The sequence below is a fragment of the Camelina sativa genome, chromosome 13, assembly GCF_000633955.1.
Source record: "Camelina sativa cultivar DH55 chromosome 13, Cs, whole genome shotgun sequence".
Lineage (NCBI taxonomy): Eukaryota > Viridiplantae > Streptophyta > Magnoliopsida > Brassicales > Brassicaceae > Camelina > Camelina sativa.
In genome coordinates this window covers 9445491-9472763 of record NC_025697.1, presented here as the reverse complement: position 1 = coordinate 9472763, position 27273 = coordinate 9445491, and the positions used below count along the sequence as shown (strand labels likewise).

The 27273-nt window shown below is 37.6% G+C and overlaps 5 protein-coding genes and 1 pseudogene across 7 annotated transcripts in view; 3 read left to right on the top strand and 3 right to left on the bottom strand.

Annotated features, from left to right (window-relative positions):
- LOC104738079 (hyccin-like) overlaps nt 1–729 on the bottom strand; it is a 1456-nt gene extending 727 nt beyond the window's left edge. The window contains exon 1 of the mRNA XM_010458315.2: nt 5–729. Within this exon, the coding sequence (XP_010456617.1) occupies nt 5–635 (631 nt within the window). The 5' untranslated portion in view covers nt 636–729. The remainder of the gene's footprint in view (nt 1–4) is intronic.
- LOC104736182 (F-box/WD-40 repeat-containing protein At5g21040-like) lies at nt 858–3088 on the top strand. 2 transcript variants are annotated; one of them, XM_010456122.2, is made up of 2 exons: nt 858–978; nt 1234–3088. In XM_010456122.2, the coding sequence occupies exon 2, from the start codon at nt 1317–1319 to the stop codon at nt 2943–2945; it is 1629 nt and encodes a 542-aa protein (XP_010454424.1). In that variant the 5' UTR covers nt 858–978; nt 1234–1316; the 3' UTR covers nt 2946–3088. The 2 variants fall into 2 exon arrangements, with proteins under 2 accessions (XP_010454424.1, XP_010454425.1); XM_010456123.2 differs by having other exon boundaries at nt 879–978; nt 1195–3088.
- Nucleotides 9865–13980, bottom strand: LOC104736180 (cytochrome P450 71B14-like). Of its 2 annotated transcripts, none has more exons than XM_010456118.2 (3): nt 13701–13980; nt 10660–11531; nt 9865–10565 (listed from the first exon to the last, which is right to left on the bottom strand). In XM_010456118.2, the coding sequence occupies exons 2-3, from the start codon at nt 11521–11523 to the stop codon at nt 9951–9953; spliced, it is 1479 nt and encodes a 492-aa protein (XP_010454420.1). In that variant the 5' UTR covers nt 11524–11531; nt 13701–13980; the 3' UTR covers nt 9865–9950. The 2 variants fall into 2 exon arrangements, with proteins under 2 accessions (XP_010454420.1, XP_010454421.1); XM_010456119.2 differs by lacking the exon at nt 13701–13980 and adding an exon at nt 11942–12045.
- Nucleotides 17085–18299, top strand: LOC104738078 (putative F-box/kelch-repeat protein At3g24610). The gene has a single exon (XM_010458314.1). It carries the CDS (start codon nt 17085–17087, stop codon nt 18297–18299), a length of 1215 nt encoding a protein of 404 aa, XP_010456616.1.
- On the top strand, nt 19693–24020 carry LOC104738077 (annotated as a pseudogene).
- LOC104736179 (BTB/POZ and MATH domain-containing protein 5-like) lies at nt 24361–27139 on the bottom strand. The gene is made up of 4 exons (XM_010456117.2): nt 26591–27139; nt 25320–25665; nt 24953–25241; nt 24361–24820 (listed from the first exon to the last, which is right to left on the bottom strand). Exons 1-4 carry the CDS (start codon nt 26989–26991, stop codon nt 24624–24626), a joined length of 1233 nt encoding a protein of 410 aa, XP_010454419.1. The 5' UTR covers nt 26992–27139; the 3' UTR covers nt 24361–24623.

The window sequence follows — 27273 nt, the reverse complement described above, 5'->3', positions numbered from 1 at the left end:
TTGCTGTAGTAAAGCTCCAACGCGACACCGACGATCCTAGCGCGGCGCGTGGATCTAACCGTCCCGTGTGGATCCAACGTGGAGGAGAGCACAGCGATGTTGAGGCACGTCGAGTTGTTGTTGTTGTTCTTCGTCAGACCTTTGGTGGACTCGTGGTAAATACTGGGATGCGAGAGATCAGGGATGTTTACGGTGATCGCTTGACCGGCGCGTGAGGTTGTTTCGTGAGCGTAGAGAGCGAGCAACACGGCTTCAAATCCAGCTTGCGGCTGACGGAGAGGGACACGAGAGAGGTAGAGACCAGCGATCAAAGGAACGAATCGGAGAACGAGGAGCTGTAGCGAAGGCTCCGAGGATTGGAACGTATCGTAGAGCCAACGGCAGAGGTTGTTGTCTCCGGCGCCTGAGTCTGGACGTTGGAGAAGAGAGGAGATCGCGGTGGATACGGGTTCGTCGTCGAGGAGGGCAGAGATTGTGGATGGGATGTTTGTTGTGACGATCGTGGCTAAGGATTGGATCGCTGTTTGACATTTTGTGTTGGATTCTGAATCGTTTGTTACGGTGTTGGTTTCTGAATCGGCGTTGTTCGTCGGAGGTGGTGGTGAGTCATGATGGGTTGATGAAGATTCTGACATTTTTAAAATCGCTTGTGTGAGAGAGGAGGAGGAGGAGGAGAAAATATTGAATTTTTGAAAAATTTGAGAAAATAAAGCAGAAAAAATAGGATCAAATAAAAATATAATAAAATAATAAACCCAACAGGCTATATCGTACGATCTGGATCGTTTGATTTGTTTCCATCTGACGGTTAGTATAGCACCGTCCCGGGACCAGGAAACAAAAAAAAAACATTCAATTGCTTGGTGGTTGGTTCTCCATCTTCAATTTCGTCAATCGGATTAGGGGAATTAGGGCTACGTAATCTCTGGGCGAAGTTTCTCCTCTGTTACGAGTAGCTTTGTTTTGATTTTACTAAAGGTATGAACTTGTTCTCGATTCTTGTTGTTTTGTATTAGGGTTTCATCTCTGTTTCTTAGGGATTTCTCTTTGTTTCGTTTTAGCTAAACAAATTTTACGAATCTCTTGTTTTTTGTGCTTCGTTGTATGATGTGTAAGCGTAAAAATTGAATCTTTATTTGGTTTGGTTGAATTGATGAATTGTTTTCTCGTTTTTTTTTTCTTTTTTTCTTTTAGCTTTAGCTGGATTCGTGTCTGAGGTTGTAGATTTTGCAGATCCGGTTAGGGTCGTCGTTCGTGAGAAGCTCTTTTTAGCTTTGGGTGTTCCGGGCTGCAATCAGACGCTGGTTGGCTATTTCATGGCATTTGAAGTTGGGATTGATTCATCGAATATTGGAGAGATTTCGAACGAAGAAAGAAACGAGTCTGATTCTCTAAATCTGAGAATTGAAGATGGGTCTGTTGAGATTCCGAGTGTGAAGTTCTGCTGTCAGAAAAAGAAGGTAACTTTGGTGCCCGGTGGCTCCAAACAGTTGCTCGCTGACAAGGATTTTTCTACTACCATTATTGATTTACCTCACGCATTGATATCTGAGATTCTTAGTTGTCTTGACCCGAAGGAGTTAGGTTTAGTGTCCTGTGTTTCAACTTGTCTTCATAGGTTAGCATCTGAGCATCACGCTTGGAAGGAGTTCTATCGTGAGAGATGGGGACTCCCTCTAGTTTTAGGGGCTGCAAGTTCAGGATTTTCTGATGAGAGTGAGAGATCTTGGAAAAAGCTGTTTGTTGAAAGGGAATTTAGGAGTTGGACCTTTTTAGGGCGTTATAGTATTGATACCCTCTATGGTCACACTGAAGCAGTCCGGAGTGTTTTTCTCTTAGCTTCTGCCAAGCTCGTTTTCACTTCTGGATATGATTCCATTGTTCGGATGTGGGACTTGGAAGAAGGTTTGTCTATTGCAGCGTCTAAGCCACTCGGTTGCACAATTAGGGCTGTTTCGGCTGACACCAAGCTGTTGGTAGCTGGCGGTACTGATGGATTCATTCATTGCTGGAAATCACTGGATGGTCTCCGGAATTTGTTTGATCTCACTGGTTTTCAGAAAGAGAAGACCGAGTTTCGTCTATGGGGACATGAAGGTCCCATTACATCTCTTGCCCTGGATATGAAAAACATCTTTAGCGGTTCCTGGGACATGTCTGTCCGTATATGGGATCGATCTTCAATGAACTGTGTCAAAACCCTGAGGCATAGTGATTGGGTTTGGGGACTCACACCTCTTGAAACCAGCCTCGCTAGCACGTCAGGCTCTGATGTATATATTTGGGACATTAGCAGTGAGACTCCACTGGCAATCATCCATGATGCTCATGAGGGTACCACTTACTCTCTGGCAAGAAGCCATACTGGGAATTTCCTTTTTACTGGTGGAGAAGATGGAGGGATTAAAATGTTTGAAATCAGAAGATACGGTAGTGAAACAAGCGTTGTACTCATATCTCAGTGGATGCCTCACACTAGTCCTGTCTACTCTCTTTCTTTTGAGTTTCCCTGGCTTGTATCAGCATCTGGTGACGGTAAGCTTGCACTTATCGACGTGAGGAAGCTGCTGAAGACCAACCGTCATGGCTATCCCAAAAGGGTTTCTTCGAGTACTGTAGAACCGCCACAAAGAATGCTGCATGGGTTCGGATCAAACTTGTTCTCTGTGGATGTGGGTTGTGACCGTATAGTGTGTGGAGGTGAAGAAGGCATAGTCCGGATATGGAACTTCACACAAGCGTTGGAGACAGAGCGAAGGGCTCGAGCCCTTAAAGGAATGAGGCTTGAGAACAGGATGAGACGAAGGAGAGTGCAAATGGAGATGAATGCAAAGAGTGGAAGGCCTGACCAATGCTCCATTGCTGCTCATAAGAACCCCATCAATGGCGACAGAAACCGAGCCTGGCATAGTAAACGAAGAGCAAGCGGGAAGGCGAAGGCCTAAGCAATATGATTTGATTTTCTTCGATAAATTTCAGTAAAGCAAATTTTATAACCTTGGCACATGTTGGCTTTAAGCTAAGTAACAGAGTTGGGTCTTATGATTTGGTGGAAAATGAGTAAATTGGCTCTTAGCTTTACTTGTTTTTTTTTCATGTGTTTCGGAAACTATATATATATATATATTTTTTTTTGACGATCAAACCCCATATATTAAGTTATCGGAGATGACTTTCTTTGAAAGAGAGCCAATTAGATACTGACGAGTTTACATGGGAAAAACAGAAACCTCGTGCTCTTGCACATTTCGCAAGTTTATCGGCACGGATATTATCCTCTCGGGAAATATATCTAATACTAAAATTAGCAAATCTATCTCTGAAATGAATAAAATCCTTCAATTCTGTTGAAAAGGTCGGCCAATCCTCGATATTAGACGTCATCCTTAGGAGGTCTGAACAATCCGTAGCAAAAAGGGCTTTATCCAAGTCCAACGCTAATAAGCACTCCATAGCCCAAATAAGGGTATCTAACTCTGCATGTAATGGGGATAAGCTTCTGCGCGATCCTTTTAGCCCCATGTGCAGGATTCTATCACCGATAGACGCAATCCAGCCATGCCCACTCCTATCCACCTCTGTATGCCAAGATCCATCTATAAAGCATACAAGGGATTCTTGAGGAATTGGGATCGAAGGTATGCATGCTTCTACTACCGCTGGTGCTAAGTCTCTGTTATTTGCTCTTCTCCAAACTTCTTCTTCTTGGATAGCTTTCTCCAGTGTATCTTGCGGAGATTCAGAGATATTTTCAAACACTTTCTTATTTCTTGCCTTCCAAATGTACCACATCATCCACGGGAACATTCTCAAGTTTTGATCAGTTGCACCAGAGTCTCTGCCACGCCCATATAGAAAATCGAGGTTGCTATATAGGGAAGATGAAGGGAACACCATAGGATGGGAAGGGATTGTCGATAAAGCCCATACTTGACGTGCTGGGGGGCATTCAAATAGCATATGGTTTATAGTTTCCTCCTCCGCTCCACATCTAGGACAATCTTTATCTCTACCAATATGGCGATAATGCAGGCGTTGACATGTTGCCAAGCACCCAGTCACACATTGCCAAACGAAATGCTTAAGCTTCCGTGATGTTTTTAACTTCCATGCTTGCGCCTTAAGTGTCGTAACACTAGGTCCCTGAGAAGGGAGGTCGCAAGCAGGGCGAGAGATAGCTCTCGCGGCTTCGTATCCAGATTTAACGGTATAATTTCCAGACTTTGTCAGAGTCCAAGAATAGCCGTCCCTCGAGGCATTCAAGCTCGGTTTAATCCCCAAAATAAGGGTAATTTCTTTCGGGGGGAAGAGTTCCCGAAGACGTTCAATTTTCCACTTTTTTGTGTTGAAATCTATCAAGGTGTTAACACAAATCAAAGGATTTCTCTCACTAGTTAAACTTTGGGGTGGCCGTGCTGGCGTATCTGGGATCCATGGTTCAGTCCAGATGCACGTATTAAAACCCGAGCTTATGGTCTTACGAATTCCGTACGAAAGAACCTGCTTTGCTGCCAACATGCTCCTCCAGCCATACGAAGGTCGATTTGATACTTGTATCTCTAATGGACTACAATATCGAAAGTATCTCCCTTTTAGAACTCGGCTAAGAAGGGAATCTGGATATCTCAGCAATCTCCATAGTTGCTTTGTCAAAAGGGCAAGATTAAATTCTTCTAGTGTTCTAAAGCCTAGCCCACCTTCCGAAAGTTGAGTACACAATTGCTTCCATGATATCCAGTGTAGTCCTTTACTGTCTGCTTTATTGCTCCACCAGAAATTGGCTATCGCGCTAGTTAGTTTTGAGCATATAGCTTTTGGTAAGAGAAAACACGACATTACATATGTCGGAATTGCTTGCGCCACTGATTTGATCAGGACTTCCTTGCCTCCCTTGGATAGAAATTTCGAAGTCCATAAGTTTACCTTCTTATGGAGTCTATCCCTCACGAATGCAAAGACTTGTGCCTTTGACCCATGAATCTTCTCAGGGAGACCCAAGTATGTACCCATGCCTCCTTCTTGTGCTATCCCAACAATAGATTTGATCTCTTGACGTATATGGGACGGGACCTCGGTTCCAAACATGATAGAAGATTTGGAGAAGTTAATTTCTTGTCCAGACGCCTCACCATAAAAGCAGATTATATCGATAATTTCCTTGCATTGCTGAGGATCGGCTCTACAGAAGAATAAACTGTCGTCTGCAAAAAGTAAGTGGGAAACACGTGGGCTTGCGTTTGAAATACGTAAACCATGGATCTTTCCCTCTCTTTCTGCGTTCCTAATTTGAGCAATTAAGGCCTCAATACAAAGTATAAATAGGTGTGGAGAGATTGGATCCCCCTGACGAATCCCATGTGTTGGCCGAATTCGTCCCTTGGGATCTCCATTGATCAAAATACAGTAGAAGACGGAAGTAATGCATTGCATTATCCAACCCACCCATTTTTGATCAAAGCCCATTTTTTCTATCAAAGCTCTTAAGAAATTCCATTCCACCCTATCATAAGCTTTACTCATGTCCGTTTTTATTGCCATAAATTTTTTCCGGTTGGCCTGATTAGAACGGAGGGCATGGAAGTTTTCTTGAGCAATGAGGATATTATCTGTGATTAATCTTCCTGACACAAAGGCAGATTGGGTCTCAGATATAAGTTCCGGCAAAAACTTCTTGAGACGTAAGCTCAGAATTTTTGAGATGACCTTATAGCTCACATTACACAAGCTAATAGGGCGAAATCTTGACATTTCACGAGGTCGNTGAGGCCGTTCTCCTTTCGGGATTAAACATATATTTGTCTCATTTAGCTTGCCATCAAAAATTCCTGAGCTAAAGAAGTTCTTCACCATCTTAGTGAGATCGCCTTTTATGGTTTCCCAAAAATTTTGGAAGAACAAAGCAGTCATCCCATCCGGTCCTGGAGCCTTTCCCGGATTCAGGGAGAACAAAGCTCGTTTGACCTCCTCTTCTGAGATTTCTTTTGTGAGATGCTCATTCATGTCAGGTGTGACCAATGTAGGTACATCCTTTATGGCCAATGTAGGGTCGCTCGCATTCGAGGAAGAAAATAGATTGTCAAAATACTCCACCGCTACTTTTTCTATCCCTTCTTCTGTATCAACCCAAACTCCAAGTTGATTAAGGATACCAGTGATCTTGTTCCTTGCCCTTCTTTGTTTTGTGGAAGCGTGGAAGAATTTTGTATTTTTATCTCCTTCTGCAAGCCAAAGTTCTCTGCTTTTTTGGTGCCAATATGCTTCTTCTTTCCTATAGGCCTCACAGAGCTGCCATTTTAGGTTGAGGAGAGTTTCCGACAATGCTTGATCATCTACATAGGTCTCATCAATCTTTTTTTGGAGATCTTTAATCAATTTTTCTGAATTTGTTTGATTATTTTTCTTCCAAATGGAGATAGCTCGTTTGCAATTCTGGATTTTTTTCATAATGGATCGTTCGACGGATATTTCATGACCTCCACATCCGTCTAACACCGCCTCTTTGAGGCCTGGCTTACCAATCCACCTCTTGTCAAACATAAACCTTCTCAAATACTTTTTTGGACGTGTTAGTATTGATGCAAGGAGAGGACGATGGTCTGAACCCCACATCTTCAAGTACTCCACATTAGTGTGGGAAAATATATTGTGCCACTCTTCATTTCCCATGGCTCTATCCAAACGACACCGAATCTTACCATTTGACCGTTGACCAATCCATGAAAATTGATTACCTTGGAAAGGAAAATCGATTAATCCACATGAATCAATCATAACACGAAATGGTAAAAAGGAAGATTCTGATCTCTTTTTTCCTCCTCTTTTTTCGTGATTCCCGGTTATTTCGTTGAAATCCCCAATAATAAACCAAGGCTCGGATCTGGTAACTCCGATACGCATTAGACGTTCCCACACATATCCACGATTTGCGGGAATAGGGTCACCATAGATAAAAGTCATAAAAACTCGGTTTCCATTAATGATTGTTTCGATGTCGATCAATCGATCATCTAACAACAAGAACTTAACCGGATAGTCCTTTGAATAGAAAAGGGCTAAACCTCCACTTGTACCTTCAGGCTCAACTGTTTGGAGGTTGTCGAATCCTAAATCAACTTGCAAAGATTGCAGAAACGTCTTATCGTTTTTAGTCTCAGATAAAAACATGAAACCTGGTGAGTACATTCGACACATCTCTCCTAGTCGACGAGAAGTCTCTTTAGCTCTCGCCCCTTGGCAATTCCATGCTATGGTTCTCATAAGTTAGTTCCGGAGGGAGAAAAAAACCCCACCGTACTAAACTTGCAACTCGGAATTGTAACCTTTGCTGAAATATACACTTCACTAAGAAGGAAGTATGAAAACTTTTTCAATAGGTCCATTAACAAAGAAACACCACATTGTCCCAATAGCATGGGGGACAAAAATTGTCCTATAATCATCTTAGCCAAGAACTGGTCCATCTTACATAAATCATTTGTTAGGTCCAATAACTTAAGAATTATTCTATGGTCCATCCCAAATAGGGTTTCATTTGTTAAAAGACTCGGTTTTTTAACACCGGAGCAAAGGCGACGGTTAACCGGAGGGAAGAGAGGGAGCACCGGAGTAGTTTTCCGGGATGGTTGAGTCGATCTCACCCTCGACTGGGAGGGGACTCTTCTAATTATTTTCCGGGTCCGTGGTAACAGAACTGGAAGGAAGATGTCACAAGCACCAGAACTAGGAGATCTGGGTCTGTACTTGGGGAGAGCAGCGGAGATGTAAGCGGATGCAAAGGAGACATAGCAATTAGTTGAGATGATTCTCTTCCCCTTGATGGAGATGGCAGAAGACGTATCACCGGCGGCGCAGCAGAGGACGAATCACCAACACCAGTATGAAGCTTCAGGTGTAGAAAAAATCAACCTATCCAGAAGTGAGTCACAATACCAGAGGCAGACTGTGATTTTTGGGTTAAAATTGTTGGAAATCCAAACTACAACAGATAGAACGGAGAAGATTGGAATGTGATTTCTCTCCATACAGGAGGATTTAGCTATTGATTTCAGATCTGACGATGACCCGTAGTGGAGGCTTAGATCCAGTGGGTTTGACAAGGCAGAGACCACCGAGAGAAGAAGAGACATCCTTGAATGTTTTAGTAGCCAAATTTTCTTCACAAGTGTGAGAATAGTTAGGTGAGAATCTTCCCACACAGACCTAATTTGACATAGAGGGAACTCATGAGGAAGTTTCGTTGAACTGAATATATAATTACAGCATTGTAAGTTGGACTCTGCAATTTGCAGGAAAAGTTTCCAAGAGAGATAAAGCCTTTCTTTAGGAAGAAGGAGATGTGGAGGAATAGGATGATGGATGTGATAAATATTCATCCGAGAAATAAGAAACCAAGCTCAGATCTAAAAGCTAGATTCAAAATTTTTTTGAACGAAGCGGAGATGTGGAGTCGTGTCTGAGAGGTTTTTTCTCTCTCCATCGGTCTATACGTAAGCCTCTAAACATGATATATATTACAAAAAAAGTTTCGGAAACTATATTTTATATAACAAGTTCGGTATGAAAAAAGAGAGTTACTTGTTAGATTGATGATATTTGTGTTATCACGAGCACTCGACAACTATGAATTACTGCTAAGCTCTAGTTGTAGTAAAATTTTATACCCGACTTTTTTTGTTTCTGTCATTTGATTCGGTAGTAATAGTCAGGCCTGGGCATTCGGTTCAATCGGTTTATTCGGTTCGGTTTATTCGGTTTTTTGATTTTTCGGTTATCTAAAATTTCTGCCAAATTGAACCGAATAATCTTTCGGTTCGGTTCGTTCGGTACTCGGTTTATTCGGTTCGGTTTTAGCATTTATTATATCTTCCGAAATTAACCGATTGTTTCCTAATTCGGTTAATTCGAACCGAATAAGACCAAAAAAAAAAATTAATGGGCTAAGTCCAACTAAAATTACAACCCAAACCCATCTACATTTAGGGTTTTCGACAAAGTGGTGAGGCGACGGCGTACGACGTTCGATCTCTCCATCCGGTGAAGCTTGATATCCTCCGTTAACCATATATATATCTGTCCCGACGAGTTCTGTCACCTTCGATCCATAACATAAAACTGAAACTGAACTTGAAAAAAATAAGAAAAGCAAAATAAATAAAAATGAAAATCCATAACATAAATCACTAAAGAGAAGCTGAGAAAGATTTTTGGAAATTAAGAAAATGAAAAGACTTGACAAACCTGAAGCTTCAGAATCTCTCAACAAGGAACACTTCATGAGCAACGGGTGAAGAAGTGATAGAGATGGTGTCGGCAAAAGGAAGACTACGGTGGTGGGAGACTGGAAAATCGATTATAAACTAGGGTTTTTTTAATATATAGTTGTGGCATATGATACAGTGGGCTCGATTTTTAGCTTATTTTATAAGTTATTGGGCTTGGTTGTGAAACAATAAAAATCGAGTTTAAGCCCATAAACACACAATTAATAAAACGACACCAAGTCTATATTTGTCACAGTAAAACGACAACAACTCTATAATTCACATTCATCGTCTTCTTTATAGCTTTTCATTTGTTATCCATGGTCGATTTGCAGGGTTCGAGTCAGATTCGCGGTGGATGGGAGTGGAATCCGAAGGGTTGGAGTAAAACCGGGAAACCCGATCGGTTTCAGCTCGCCGAACCGAACCGAACCGAATACCGAAATCCCACAAAATTCTCGCCGAACGGTTCGTATCTCCTCTCACAGTCGGTACCGATAACCGAATTTGTCGGTTTGTTCGGTTCGGTTCTTTCGGTTTGTACCGAATGCCCAGGCCTAGTAATAGTCCCAAAAAAGTTGTCTTTACGCTACAAGATATCGGATTGAACAAACATTTCCTTAATATGATAATGATATAAGATTTTCACATTATTTATTTTGGACTATATGAAATAAATAAAAACTAAAGTCAAGTCCATTGGGTAAGTACGGGGATAAGTAGAAGCGGAGTTTTTTTAGGACTAACAAGTCCATATGATTCTTCAAGATCAACATCTTTTACCTCCATTCCTTCTGGAAGCTTCCAATCGAAACGGTAGAGAAGATTGATGAGAGTCACATGTACCAAAGCCATACCCATTCCTAAACCTGGACACATTCTCCTTCCGCTACCAAATGGCAAGAGCTCAAAGTTTAGACCTTTATAGTCAATCTCGCTATCCATAAACCTCTCCGGGATGAAAGCTTCTGGATCTTTCCAAACATTGGGATTCCTATGAACAGCCCATATGTTGACATAGATCCACGTTTTCTTTGGAATGTCATAACCTCCAATCTTTATATCTTTTGAAGCCTCTCTTGGAATTAGTAGTGGCACAAGTGGGTTTATCCTTAATGTTTCTTTTATCACCATTTTCAAATACTCAAGTCGTTCTATATCTTCTTCTGTGATAGTGTCTTTGTTTTTGATCACTTCTCTGACCTCAGCTTGCGCTTTCTTTAGAACTCTTGGGTTTGTAATTAAATGTGTCATCGCCCATGTCACAGTGTGGCCAGAAGTGTCTACTCCAGCAATAAGAAGGTTCTGAAATAATTAAAGACACAAAATTTTAATTTTTTTTTGGCAACATGTGAAGAAATAAATTTTATTGAAAGAGAGGTTAACTAATATTACTTACCAACAAAATCCCTTTGGTGTTGTCTCGGGTAAGTTGAAATTCTCCAAGTCCAGTCTCTCCCCGTTCCATCTTAAGGAGCAAATCAATGATATCATCTTTAATACTAGGATCCTCTAGGTGTTGTTGTATAGATTGATCAAAAAATGAATCCAATGCCTTAAAAACCTTCTCACATTTGTTGTGTAACCCTGTGATCCTATCAATGATTTTACCAACAACTGGGAAGTAATCTGCTGCTGCGAAGCTCCCTAGCACCTCCATGGCTCCTTGAATGACTTCCTCATAAGCATTCTCAAGTTTGCTTCCTTCTAGACATATCCCAAATCCAACTTTACAAATCACACTCCCAGAGAGTTTCACTAACTTGCGATTCAAGTTGACCGGTCTCTCCAATGAAGCTGATTGTATCATGAATTGCACAAAAGAGCCAACCTCTTCTTGTCTTATATGTTGAAATGATTTTACCCTTTTTGCTGTGTAGAGTTCAACAACCGTCATCTTTCGTACTTCTCTCCAATATTTGCTATAGAAAGAAAATGCAAGATCTTTTAAATTGTATGTAATTCTTGCAGGATAGGTCATGTAAGGTCTCGAACAACACTCAACATCAAACGTTTTTAAGACATCTTTCACTGTGTCGGGAGTTGACGCCACAACAGCAGAGACATATCCAAACTTTAGGGACATTAGAGACCCATATTTTTCAGATAATTTGAACATCGAACGTTGAGGTTTCGTTCCCAACTGGTACAAGTTACCAATTATAGGAAGTCTAGGTGGTCCGGGAGGCAGATTGTTCTTCGTGCTCTTCGCAATGAGTGATGCAAAGAATACGATTGCAATAATGATATACCAAAAACTCATTTTGTTTCCTATACAAAAAGGGATAGTTTATATAAAAGTCAATATTTGATAACTTTAAGATAAAATATAAACAGCATAGCATGTCAAGTGGACGATTAACCACACAACAGAAAAAAACAAGATAAATGGATTGAAAATATAGAACCGCACTACCTAAAATCACGAAAGCACCCTAACTATTAATCAAGTCAATAAAAGTAAAAGAAGAGTCCTTATATATTTTGCCTAGCACTGATATTAGAGTGTATCTATAACAATGAAGAGTACTCACTCTATAAACTTACAGAAGAATATATACACTCCTAAATTGAATGATTATAAAAAACAGTTACTAATAAATAAAATAAGATTTGTATATATATGAGAATATCATCAAAACCATCTAAGAGAGACAGATTGAGAGAGATCCACAAATTACCTTACACTTGATGTTTGTGGCGGAAGAGTTTACAGTGTGGGGCGAGGGAAAAGAAGGAGTGAAATTAGTATTGTATATATATATATATATTAATTTATTTTTGGATTGTGATAATTGATAAGAGACGACGTATATATGAGATGTGGCTGTGTGGTTTGCTTCCATGTATGTGGCTGCGTGGAATGCATTGCGGATAAGTTTTATTTGAAATAAATATTCACACACAAATCTTTTTTACTCGCACAAAAGTCCACTCAATCCTTGTTGTAATCTTCTACGAGAAGATTATATATATATATATATATATATATATATATATATATATATTTAATTTTGAATTGTGATCATTGATAAGACACGACGTATATAGGAGATGTGGCTGTGTGGTTTGCTTCCATGTATGTCGCTTCGTGGAATGCATTGCAGATAAGTTTCTTTTGAAATAAATGTCCACAAACAAATCTTTTTTACTCGCACAAAAGTCCACTCAATTCTTTTTGTAATTTTCTACGAAAAGATTGTATATATATATATTAATTTATTTTTGGATTGTGATTATTGATAAGACACGGCGTATATAGGAGATGTGGTTGTGTGGTTTGCTTCCATGTATGTGATTTCATGGAATGCATTGCGGATAATTTTTTTTAAAATAAAAGTCCACACAAATCTTTTTTACTTGCACAAAAGTCCACTCAATTCTTGTTGTAATTTTTTAAGAAAAGATTGCATTATTGTCACTTGTAACATTACTTTTTTACGTCTGTTTCCTGATTGGTTAGTAGTGCTACGATATAGTTGAATATATCATTATAATCTTAAGAGAAATTTACATCCACATCTATTTTGTGCTACTCCTATATTTTGCCCTTCAAATTTACATCCACACATCTCTCTCTTCTTTTTAAGAGACTCTTTTTTTTATTCTTTTATTTTTGGTAACACTTTGAGCTAGTTACTATAAAAAAATTAGAGCAATATTAGTAGATGACTATAGATTTAAAAAGAATCAAGAGAATAACCTTCTGTAGAAACTTTAGGCAAATAACGTTTTCTGAAATAGGTTAAAATACTAAAATATCCCTTTTATATCCTGGTTTTTACAAAATGAACCGGAGAGAGAAAATAATAAGCTGTAAATAAACTATGAGGTGATTATGAAGATGACGGTGGCGAATATGAAAGACATGGATGAGGTTACAGGTCTGATGCGGTGAACCGATGAACCAGTAAGAAAGAAAATAGTAAGCTTTAGAGAAACTGTTATGGTGGTTACAAAGTTGACGATGATGGTTACGAAGGTGGCGGTGGTGAATATAAAAAGCATGGAGGAGGTTAGAGATCTGATGGATATGGTGGATACCACTTTCGTAGTGGTGGGCAATGGTTGTGGTGTTGATAAAAAAACGTTGATGGTGATAGTGGCTATAGTGTTTTTGTTGACTGTGTATAGTTGTTGGAAAATCATGTAATTCTATAAAATAGCAAGATATATAACATGAAAATCATGTAATTTTATAAAATAGGAAGATATTTTCGAAAATCATGGTAATTTGCGAAATGACATGTATCAAATAAAAGCAACTTGTCATCTAGAAGAACAACTTAAAATTTGTAAAAAATCTAACGTGCTTTTGAACAGACAAGCATGTTGACATAAACAATATTTCAAAATAGAGTGCTAATCAAAAAAGCGGCAAGTTAAAAACAAAGGTATTGCTGCATCATAAAATATTACATGAAGGAAATCAAAACTTACAGAAAATGGATCTTCTGTGGTAGAAATTGAGATCGGACATGAGCGAGAAGAGAACCAATGAAAGAAATTTTTGGGCTTTGGAGAAATAGAGAGATTCCCACAATTGGGAACAAGATCGGTTGTAGAGATCCAGTGAGAGGGAGCGGTAGAAACTGATGTGGATTATGCGAAAATAGAAATTGGGGGTTGGCTAACCCAGAAAAAAATGGGTTTCAATAGCTGAGAGGAGAGAGAAGGGAGAACCAGAGAAAAAAAGATTTGCCGGCGAGAAAAAAGAAAGAAAAAAAAAGGAAAGAAGAAGAAGGTGAAAGGGTATAATGGACCGGAATTTACTAAAAATCATGTAGTAAATAGACAATTTTTGGTTAAACGTTATTTTGTTAAATATTTTTTCAGTCTTGAGTTATTTTTTTTTAATTTATATATATATATATATATAATTATTTTTAGATTGTTATCATTGATAATAAACGAAGTATATAGGAGATGTGGCTGCGTGATTTGCTTATATGTATATGGGTTCGTGGAATACATTGCGGATAAATTTTTTTTGAAATAAATGTCCACACACAAATCTTTTTACTCGCCCACTCAATTATTGTTGTAATTTTCTACGAAAAGATTGTATATATATATATATATATATTTATTTTTGGATTGTGATCATTGATAAGAGACGACGTATATAGGAGATGTGACTGCGTGATTTGCTTCCATGTATGTGGCTTCGTGGAATGCATTGCGGATAAGTTTCTTTTGAAATAAATGTCCACACACAAATATTTTTTTTCGCACAAAAGTCCACTCAATTCTTATTGTAATTTTCTACGAAAAGATTGTATATATATATATATATTAATTTATTTTTGGATTGTGATCATTGATAAGATACGACGTATATAGGAGATGTGGCTGCATGGTTTGCTTTCATGTATGTGGCTTCGTGGAATGCATTGCGGATAAGTTTCTTTTGAAATCAATGTCCACACACAAATCTTTTTTACTTGCACAAAAGTCTACTCAATTCTTGTTGTATTTTTCTACGAAAAAATTGCATTATTGCCATTACTTTTTACGTCTGTTTTCTGATTGGTTACTAGCTACGATATAGTTGAATATATCATTATAATCTTAAGAGAAATTTGTATTCACACCTACATTGTGCTACTCCTATACTTTTCTCCTTCAAAATTACATATTATTCCCTCACAAAACTAAACACATCTCACCTTTCTCTCTCTCTCCTTTTTAAGAGCCTATTTTTTTATTCTTTGATTTTTTGTAGAGGAATTGCATTCTATATTATAATTAACTAATAACTATACTAACCATGAAAAGATGATATAGTGTATATTTTATATAATAATGATAACATTAACCCTCTATTATTATCCTCCACCACCACCTCTTGTCACCATCTCTCGCTACCACCGCCGACCACAACCGCCGACTACCACCGCCGACCATAACCGCCGGCCACAACTTCCGACCACACCTCCGACCACACCTCCGGCCACCTCCCGGCCACACCTCCGGCCACACCTCCGGCCACCTTCCGGCCATCACCACCGGCCACACCTCCGGCCACACCTCTGGCCATCACCACCGGCCACCTTCCGGCCACCACCTCCAGCCACCTTCCTCCGCCACCTCTGGCCAGCCTCCACCACCACTTCCACCAAAGTATCAACACCTCAATTAGTAATTTTCATTACCCTTGTGTCATTCACTTAATATTTTGAATTAGTATGTTATATCCTTAAATATATTTTCAATTTTGGCTACCTACCTAATTCACCATTTTTTATAACACTTTTATCTAGTTATTATAAAAAAATTATCTGTTCATTTATTTACAATATAATATATTTATATTTTTTCTACATTTTAAGATGTCTATTGCTATATTTTTTTTTGAATTAGTATATTATACATTGTCCATTTTTAGTTGAACATTTGTTCACTAATAAGTGGATGACCAGTTACATTAAATGTAACCGGTCATCCACTTATTAGTGATTACCACATGGATATATATGGACTTGAACACCTTTATGATATATCCATGTGGTCATATTTTGGTGGATATGCTTGGAAGTTCATCAACAAAATAAAAACAAAAATGTTTTGATGCAAACAATAGCAAAATTCATTGAGTGGTATTATTCAAGTATTTCTACATTTTGTAATGGACAAAACTTATTTCATCAAAAAAAAGTTCAACTAAAAAGTTGAACATTTGTTCACTAATAAATGGATGACCAATTACATTAAACACAACTTACTATAAATTCACTTATTACTGAACAAATGTTCAACTAAAAATGGATAGTGTATAATATACTAATTCAAAAAAAAATATAGCAATATACATCTTAAAATGTAGAAAAGATATAATCATAATATATTATATAAATGAACAAATATTTTTTTATAATAATTTAATAACTAGCTAAATAAGTATCCATAAACTATACCACAATTTACCATCCACTTGTCAATGAACACATGTTTAGCTAAAAATGGATAATATATAACTTATTCACCTAAAATATAGCAAAATGCATCTTAAAAAGTAGAAAAATGTAATCATAATTTATTGTAAATATATATAAATTTTTAATCATAATTACACAAATGACCAGAAAGATAAAAGAAAGAGGGAAAAGAAAAGGGGAAAATATCATAAAAATCCTCAACTTTCAAATTTGGGATGTTTTAATCACCAGTTTTTAAAATGTCATTTTAATCACAAACTTTCCGTTGATTTGTCCATAAAATAACAAAATTTTGTTGATCTCGCCGTTTTAGGCACAACGTTTATTCTCTATTAAAGATCTCAAAACGGGGTTAACTACACCTTATCTTCTTCCGTCTAGCATAAACAACCATATTTTTAACAAAAAAATGATGTTGTTTACCAAATTGAAGAAACTAAATCCCCAACATCGATTCCAATTTCATAAATCCCTAAACTTAAACTTAGATAGTAAAAGAATTTGGGGTTTCTTTCTAGGGTTAGGTATTTGTGAAATTGGAATCGATTTGAGGATTTAGTTTCTTCAATTTGGTAAACGATGTCGTATTTGACGTTAAAAAATGTGGTCGTGTATGCTATATTACATTAACATGGGCAATAGTATCCACAATTATGAAGTATACTAGAAAAGTAATGCAAAAGTATATCAATAGCAAAAAGTAGGTTTAGATGAAAGATTTTCCAAAGTGCAAGATATTCTACAAAGGTTCACTAACTTCTAACTGAATTTTCAAAGTCTTACAATGGATTAAACAAGAAAAAAGAAAACAAAATATATGAACAAAATTGGAATACTCCAAACATTGAGACGGGAAAAAAACAAAACATAACAAAGCTTTGAGTCGATGTCCAAATCCGAAGAGCCAACACAGGAACAGAGGAAGGAAGAGGCGTCTCCGGAAGCGTGTTTGACACAAGATGTGGCGCTGAACTGCCTGGCTCGTGTCTCGAGAATGGACCTCGCCGCCTTATCTGTCGCCTCCAAGAGTTATCACTCTCTAGTGGCGTCGCCTGATCTCTACAAGATCCGATCGTTGATGGATCGCACCGAAACATACGTCTACGTATGCTTACTCACACCTCCTCCTAACCCAAATCCACGTTGGTATATACCCCGACGTAGAAAAACCCTAGACGCCTCTGATCTGATTCCGATCCCTTCGCTCCCCTCTCGGCCTCCGGAAGCATCTTCAGTGGTAGTTCTGGATTGTTGCATCTATGTGATCGGTGGAATGAGAAACGGGAAGAAGCGCACTTCAGGTGTCTGGCTCTTGGATTGTCGGACTCACAGGTGGCGCCCCGTACCTTGCATGGGAGTGGCTCGAGCTTACGCGGCTGCTCAAGTCGTAGATGGTAAGATTTACGTGTTAGGAGGCTGCCGTAGATTCGACCCGAACAAGTGGGGGGAGGTGTTCGACCCAAAGACTCAGACTTGGGATACTTTGCCGCCCATGCCGTCGATGCCGACAAGGAAAGAAGGCAATAAAAATATACACGACAGTGTGGTGAGGGATCAAAAGGTTTACGTAGTGGATGGAACGGTCAGAACCTATTACTACTCCCCGAGGCAAGGTCAATGGGGAAGTGGGAATCGTGGTCAAGTGAAGGGAAACCGAAGGGACTGGTGTATGATTGATAATTTGGTCTACTGTCTCAATGTGAACGGGAGTATATATTGGTTTGAGCCAGATGAGTTTGATTTGCGTGAGCCAGAAGGGATGATGGATACAAAGGAGGTCAAGGGTTTGGGCTCTCTCAAAAGGACTCTGTTTCGTTCGAGAGTGGTCCACTTTGGTGAGCATTTACGTCAACAGTGGGAGCAAGATAAGATCAAGCATGGTATAACCCCTCAAACGAAGAACCCGTTTGTTATAAGCCTCGAGTTGGAAGATTTACTTCCAGGGGCTAGACTGATCAACTCTGGTGGGAACATAATGCTCTTCTGGGACGTCATTGAGGGGGATCGTCTTGAGATTTGGTGTGCAGAGATCTCTTTGGAGAGACGCCAAGGAGGCGATGTTTGGGGCAACACTGAATGGCATGGTCTAGTGCAGTCATGACCCTTGTTCCTTTCTTAGAGCGTTATAAGGTTTTGTATTCTGTTTCTGTAACCCTCTGATTTATCAAGCTCTTTGGGCTTTTCTTCTACTGTATTATTTTTGAGCTTTTCACAAATTTAATTTGACTCTCTGAAATTGAAGATAAAACACCATTAACTTCCGGTTAACAATAGTACATCTAGTTTCTCTATTGGTGTTTCCTTGAAATTCAAGAATTTGGCTTTAATTATGTTTCACTGTTACAATCCTAGTTCAATGTTATAGTAAACATATGGACAATCCTATCGAAAATGTAGAAGGTTTAGATACTATTTATTATCCTTATAAATTTATAAAATGTATTTATTCAAGAGAATGTCAAGTGTCAAAACAACGTACACGAGACTTCAACGTATATAGTAGGATGATCATGAGGTCTTTAAACTCTTAAAACGTTTCTACATAAATACTGTGCATATTTATAGTTTAGTACTGTACTAATTAATGATTGATGCTACTACACTAAGTGATTAGTTTGAACGGCAAAAATCCACCAATTAAATTTTGTTGCAGTTAATTTACAACAAGATATAGCCAAATATCTACTTAAAAAATGCATTAATTAAAAAGGCTAAAATCGTTTTGTTTTGATGACACCTCTTCGTCTCCTCGATCTTACATAACTTCTTTGCCAAGTCAAATCATATATATAACCCCTACATTACAACAACTGTCTCCATTCCAAGCGAGAATCGAACCAAAGGACTCAAAGACGCATAACAAGACCTATTTGGTGTGTCATATCTTCGTAATTAATGTATGTATTGTGTTGTGTGGTTTCGTTTCTTCTTCTTTTTTCATCGTGTGTTTTTTTAATGATCTTTGGAATTCTTAATCCTAGGATGTTTTTTGTTTTTTTTTTCTTTCTTGAGTCTGTTGTATGTTACAATTCTCTTAGCCTCTAACTTTGATGATCTTTCTTCATCTTGACTAATAGTGCATGTAAATTATGTCTATCTTCTGTTGTATCAGATATATGAATGTAGAAATTGTTTTTTTTTCCTTAAAATTTCAATGCTTCGTTGACTCTCTTTTTTCTTATGATTTTTTTTTGAACATTGAGCTTTCTTTGTTGATATATCGTTGTCAAGTTATATATATGGACTTCATATTCTTTGATTTCAAGTTGAGCAAAAAATGTCTGTTCACTGGTTTTTAAAACCTAGTCTTCTACTCACGCATCTCTTAATATAACAATAGACGTAGAATTACATTAATTTAGTATCTCTTGGCATGATAAATGTGTAATAACAATAGCTAGAGCACAGCATCTTCTAAGTTTTTCATAATAAGATTTTGTTATTAATTTAAGTTTGTTATAAATTCTGACATTGTGGAATTTGCTACTCCAGTAATGGATACGAGTTTACCGCCTCCCCAACCCGTGGAACGGGAATCTGTGTAGAGCAGCAAGAGTAGTCTTCTTCCAATGGCTCGGCGTGGCAACGGTTCCAAAGGAGACAAGATTCATCTGCTTACTAATCACTTTAGAGTCAACTTCATTCAACCAACTTGTCAAAATTTCTTCCATTACAGCGTACGTTTCTTGTTTCCTTTTACTGTCCGGTCTCCATGGCTGTTTTGGAGTACGTACGTTCTTTACAATGGGGCCTTTTGTCTCTTTGATCTTTGGATACAGGTTGCTATCACATATGAAGATGGTAGTCCAGTTATAGCCAAGTCTATTGGCAGAAAGATTCTTGAAAAACTTCAACAGACTTATCAAACTGATTTGGGTTTCAAACACTTTGTTTATGATGGCGACCAGAATCTTTACACTGTCGGTCCCCTTCCGAGATCTAAACTAGACTTCTCCGTTGTTCTTGAAGACGCGCCTTCTAGGAGAAATGCAGACAAAAGACTAAAACTTCCTCATCAATCCAAGAAGTTCAATGTTACAATCAGCTCTGCTACAGAAATCTCAATGCAAGCTATTGCAAATGCTCTCCAAGGAAAGGAAACAAATCATGTTCAAGATGTGATCAGAGTGATGGATGTCATTTTGCGTCAAAACGCAGCTAGACTGTAAGTAAAAAAACTTTTCTTGATATTCTTTTGATCTTGCTTGATGTTTTTTGATGTCACATTTATGTTTTGCGCAGAGGTTGTCTCCTAGTTCGCCAATCTTTCTTCCACAATGACGCCAAGTACTTTGCGAATATCGGTGAAGGTGTTGTTTGTTGCAAACGATTCCATTCAAGCTTCAGAACTACTCAGGGAGGCTTGTCCCTCAACCTTGGTAATTTTCTTTTCTTGAAAAATATGATATTCTTAATTTAATGTGTGATATTAATTAGAATTCTTCTTTGTAACATTTCCATCTTTCTTTCATGAGATGTTTCGACTACGATGATCGTAAAGCCTGGTGCTGTTGTTGATTTTCTTATTGGAAATCAAGGTGTCAAAGATCAGTCCTTTATCAACTGGAAAAAGGTAACTAGAAGAATTAATTCTAAATTAGTGGTGTTTTAGCATATATCTTTGAGGTGACGTATTTTCATTTTCTGATTTTTTTTATCTCTCATATATATAGGCTAAAAATACTCTCAAGAATCTTAGAGTTAAAGTCCTCCCCTCAAATCAAGAATACAAGATAACCGGACTAAGTGAACTACACTGCAAAGATCAAACGTATGTTGTGTACAGTGTACTGACATTCTTTAAACAACATATGTTTTGATTTACATTGCTTTGGTTAATTTGCTTATCAGTCATCTATTATTCTTGTATGATTTTAGCTTTACTTGGAAGAAAAAGAACGCAAACGGGGAAAGAGAGGAGGTTGAAATTACAGTGCTTGATTACTTCACTAATATCCGTGAAACCAAACTGTGTTCTTCAGGTGACTTACCTTGTATCAATGTCGGGAAGCCGAAGCGTCCTACATACTTTCCCATTGAGGTAATAATGTTTGGTTTGTTTGTTTCTTGCTTTCTCACATTTTCATGTTCAATGGCTTATATATGATAAAATACTTGTTTTTTGCTTTTTTTTTCTTCACATTTGTCAGCTCTGTGAGCTTGTATCTCTACAACGCTACACTAAAGCTCTTACCAGTATTCAGAGGAGTAACCTAGTGAAAGAATCAAGGCAAACGCCACAACAAAGAAAGGACGTACTAACGAGAGTAAGGTCTTTGGTTTTCCATTTATATACTACTCTTTTTGTTATCATTTGTATATATATATATATATATATCAAGTTCCATGTTGCAGGCTTTCAGGAGCACTAATTATAATGCTGACCCAATGTTGCAAGAATGTGGTGTTAGAATTGGGTCTAACTTCACTGAAGTTGAAGGTCACGTGTTACCAACACCAAAGGTGATTTTGCCTTAAATCTTCTATTTCATTTTTGGTCATGGAAGATTTAAATGTTATTGTTATATTAACTCTGACCTCTTAATTAATTCCTAAACAGCTTAAAGCTGGCAATGGAGCAGACATCTTTCCTTATCAAGGGAGTTGGAACTTCAATAACAAGGTCCTGTCTTTTAAAATCAGTTTTTTTTTTTTTTTTTTTTTTTTTTTTTTTTTTTTTTTTTTTTTTTTTTNCTGGTAACCATTAGAAAAGGAATAAAAAGAACAATGCAGAACGGAATAAACAATTTTTGATGAATGAAAGGAAAATCTGCAGAGAATGAACAAAATAGTAAATGGTAACCAAACAATAAAAATGTTTTTAAAAATATATTAAATATTAAATATTAAATAAATAAAATTTCAATGATAATACTAATATTACTTTTAATATATATATATAATGAATTTTACATTTGATTTCAAAATAAAAATTTGTAAATTAAATTTAAGATGTCATATTAAATATAAATAATTAATTTTAACCTACAATAAAGTTTTAAAAGTAACTTAAAAAATATTTTTAGTTTTTATTTACGATATAAATATGAGTCTCATAAATATTTACAAAATTAAATATTATAAATAAACACATTTTTTATTTATTTTAAAATAAAAAACGAATTTTTATATTTGTTCTTTTTTTGTTCTATTTGTTCCTCATCAATTTTGGAGAGGAACATTTTTGTTCTATTGTTCCTTATTTTTTGAAGAATGTAGAGGAATGTAGAAGAAAATATATTACTTTTTTCCTCATATATATGAATAAATTTGTCCCTTAGGTCCTTGGAAAAGGAAAAATCTTGTGCAATGTGGGATCGTGAATCAGTGTATCGTCCCTCCCCAAAAAGTAAATGATCAGTATCTTACGAATGTTCTTCTCAAGATAAATGCCAAGGTAATATCTTTGGATCAATCTTTGTAGTTTCTGACCCATATATAATTATCTTAATAAATTAATCTCTGCCGTTTTCTGTATAGCTTGGTGGATTGAATTCAGTGTTGGATATGGAGCGGTCACGAGCAATGCCTTTGGTAATGAGAGTTCCTACCATCACTATTGGGATGGATGTATCTCATGGCTCTCCTGGACAGTCTCATGTACCATCAGTTGCTGCGGTAACATTGCCTTTTTTTTTTGTCTTTTGCATTTTCACTGTTTAGTTTATTATGTGTTGTACTTTTATTGTATGCTACTGATGATATCTTTGGAACGTAATAGGTTGTGAGCTCCAGAGAATGGTCATTTATCTCAAAATACAGGGCTTGTGTGCGTACACTGTAGCCTAAAGTTGAAATGATTGACAACCTCTTTAAACCCGTATCTGATAAAGATGATGAAGGTATCATGAGGTAATATATATATATATATATATATATATATATATAACATGGATTATATTTTGTACTCTCTTTATCTTTGCTTGTATGTAACAACAGAATATGATTTTAAGACTCAATGCTGTGTTTTCAGAGAGCTCTTGCTTGATTTTGAGTCAAGTTCAAGAATGAAACCCAATCACATTATCATTTTCAGGTATGCATGTATTATATAATCTACAGATTAAACTGAATTGTTATAGTAGTTTAATACAACTTTTCTAACTCAACTCTACACTGATATACATGAAGGGATGGTGTGAGTGAGTCTCAGTTTAATCAAGTTCTGAATATTGAACTGGATCAGATGATGCAAGTAAGAATTCTGGTTTTGGAACCTTTCAAGCTCTTTATATTAACTTAGCCTATGTTGGACAATTTTGGAGTTATTTTTGTTACATAATTAGGCATGCAGGTTCCTGGATGAGAAGTGGGAACCCAAGTTTACAGTGATCATAGCTCAGAAAAACCACCACACAAGGTTCTTCTATACCAGAAGTCCTGATAATGTTCCGCCAGGTAAGAATTTTTTTTTATTTTGTTTGTATGTTTTTGTTGGTGTTGTTGAAATGACTTGAAACGTGTTCTCTGTTTCACCTGCATGCAGGAACAATAATTGATAGCAACGTCTGTCACCCACACAACAATGATTTCTATCTCTGTGCTCATGCTGGAAAGATGGTAAGTGAAAAGCATCACTACGTTCATGATTCCAAATGACACAACCTTGATAAATAGTATTGAGCGATGTATGACTACTTTTGCAGTTGCGCCGGTTTGTTATGCTCATTTGGCGGCTGCACAGATGGCTTCTGCAATGAAATTTGAGGACATGTCTGAGACCTCATCGAGCCATGACGGGATAACAACAGCTGGAGCAGTCTCTGTGCCACCCATGCCGAAGCTGAACACCAAGGTTGCTAGTTCAATGTTCTTCTGTTGAAAGAAAAATTAAGCACCATTGACTTACCTTTTTTTTTTTTTGCTTACGAACAAACCAAATATGAAGATCTCTCTCTTAAGCTCTTGTGACATTTTCGTTGATTCTATGTCTTTTTCTGTTGCTCGCTGTTTTATACTCTAATCGAATGGCGAATTTAATAATAAGTTGCATTTTGTTTTGACTAAGATTGATATGGGGTTGTTACTTTGTCACATGAACCTGAGTGAAGTTACAGTACAAATCCAAAAAAGACCATAAAACAAACTACGTACTGTACCATGGATAATATGTATCTATCCGTCACTGCCACATACACGAGTAATATGTTTCATGGTCAGTAAAAATCAAAATGTTTCGAGTCTCAAAGAAACAACTACAAGTTCTGGGATTTCAAACTGTTATGGGATTTTAAAATACATTTAACACGAAAAGATACATCCAAAGCTGTTACTGAAGGAAAAAAGTGAAAGAGTTTACCACCTATCATAGAGTTAGGACTTAGGATCATATATATTAATATATATATTTTTTTTGAACACAGAAAAAAAAAACAGCTATATACCCTCTCTATGGCTACTCCCTGAGAAAATGCATAGTGATGATCTAAGTGGTTCGCTGTCTAACATGTCGGCTGCTTGTATCGCCACCACCGTCAGAAAGTTGGGCCCACACGCTCTGAGACTTTGCTCCTCCAGTGCTGTTACTGTCTTCCTCCTGACCAGCCACCGCCTTCAGAAGCTCGGACTGGAGGGTCACGCATTCATCCTTCATCTGTTTGTAAGCGTCTGTCTCCAGGACAGCTGCAATATCCAAGGCATCCACCAAATTAAACACAACAGACGATCCGGTAGCTTTAGGGAGACCATCATACACTTCAATCGCATACGTTCTGATATTAAAAACAATTCAAAAAATGTAATATAGAGGCATACCTGCTAAGTTCTCCGCAGTAAATGTTAGGCACACGCCTTTTAGTTCCTTAGCATTATATCTGTCGGCCAACGCTAAGATCTTGGCGACAGATTTAACTGATACGCCCTTGCAGATGTGAGCTTCACACAACAACCTGAGCCTATTCAGATCGTACTTGTCCGCTGCTGCTAAAAGCTTTACGATCAATGTCTCGTATATTTCTGTCAGCTTTAAGCGCTCAAATGTATAGGTTGTCGCAGGCTCAACATCTTCTGGAAGAGAATCTTTATACATGAAATGTAGCAAAGCCTGGAAGGAACAGAGCATAAATATAGAATACAATCTGAACAAACATGAACAAGTAAAGAATAACCACCAATGATGTACCTTAAAAACCCTAGGTTCCAAATCATTTATAGTAACCTCTGAATTGTTTGCTTCAAACTCATTGAAAAACGTAGACTTGAAAAATGGAGATCGAGCAGCCAGTACTAATTTATGAGCTGGAAACTTCTCGCCAGCAATGTCAAAAGTTACATCAGAACCTTCCATGCTATCCAGTAGAACTCCAAAATGTGATCCAAGTTCTGAGTCAGGGACTTGAACAGAGTGTAATTGTGGGCAGTGTATTTCTGAAACCACAACTCCAACCGTACAATTGATTATCAAGCAATCATCTTTGAGGAAGTCAGATGTCTCAAGCAGGGAACGTCTGAAGAAACGTTTGTATCCCCTAATCAAACCACAAAGAATAATAGAGGATCAGGGGAGCTTGAGTTAGCAGAACATACGCCAAAAGACAAATGTAAAGAGAACATCAAATTTATCTCAGATTCTCCACTGAAATTAAGAAAATTTTCCAGTTAAGACTTAAGCTAAGTCTGGATACACTTAATTAACAAAACACCTTAGAAATTATTGATTTCCCTTTCAATTCTTTTCGCATCATGACCATTAAACCACCCACATCTAATCATTTTTGACACATTATTCTTCTCACAAAAAAGATTTGTTATGGGAGCAAGAATCCACCTCACTCATAAGTCCGAAGAATCTTACTACACTTACTATGACAACCTTTTTTACACCAAAAGAACACCATATTTCATTCATTATGATGGCACTGACTATGAGTAGCTAAATTATTCAATTTTCATGCTTTATACCACCAACAAGGTAACACCATTCAAATTCAGAATCCTCCTTAGCAGTTCACAAGTATTAAGTAAATCTAGTAAGCTATGGCTATGTCACGTCCAAGCAAGCCCAGGGTCCTCAACAGAGAAACTGAGCTGCAAGTACCCTAAGATTAACCTGATGCATCTTCTAATTCATGTGATCATTTCCACATCTTTCTCTTCTTTATTTTTTTTATGTCACAGCCAGTAAACAAAGATCTATCATATAATTCCATCACAAGGGTGAAACCAGATGAGGGAGACACGTAATCCTAATACAAAGTACTAAAAACCCTAATCGAGATTAGTTCATCCTCACAGCAAAATGAATAAAACATGCATCAATTTTCGTAAGCAAAAGTAAAGCCAACAACACAAAAACCCTTATCCTACAAACGCACTAATCAACAATAAAAATAAAAACCAGAATTTTGAGCAGTGAGCATAAAACCAAATACAGGTGAAAAAAGAAAACCGTACCACATGCTTCCTCTGTATTTGAGAGTATAAGGCCCACCATCAAGTGACCTTTCGAAATGGCTATGAACCTTATGCTTCCCTTTTCCGCTTTGGTCAACAAGAGCAAGCTCAAAAAGCGCCCTAACTTCCGTACCTTCACTCGCCAACGCGATAAAAACAGAGACGTACGACGAGTTATCCTCCGGATTCTTACCATCCGGGTAGAAGAAGATCCCCCACTGGTACCCTCCCACGGAGAAATTATCACTCGCTATGTGCTTCCCTACACCCATCCCTTTCGCTAAGCTGTAACCTTGTATCACGAATTGATGCGACCCGTTCACCGTCTGCGTCACCGATTTCGAACTCGTCGGAGATAAAACCCGATCCGGATTCGGTCCCGGAATCAATGATCCAGACATCGTTTTTTAAAAAATTCGCGGCTAATCTCTGATCGAACAAGACAAATTTTTTTCCCCCCTTTTGATTTTCCAAGAAACAAAAGATTCTCCTAGGGTTCTGAATTTTTCAATTCTGGATTCTTTGGTTTCAGACCGTTTAAAGAAAAGAAAAAATATCAGAAAGAGGGAAGTGAAACACACAACGTTTCTTAACTTTACCCATTTGGGACTGTTTGGGTACAGGCTTAAAACTAATCTCCCAGTATTTAATTTAAAGTAAAATCTAATCCGAATTGCCAAACA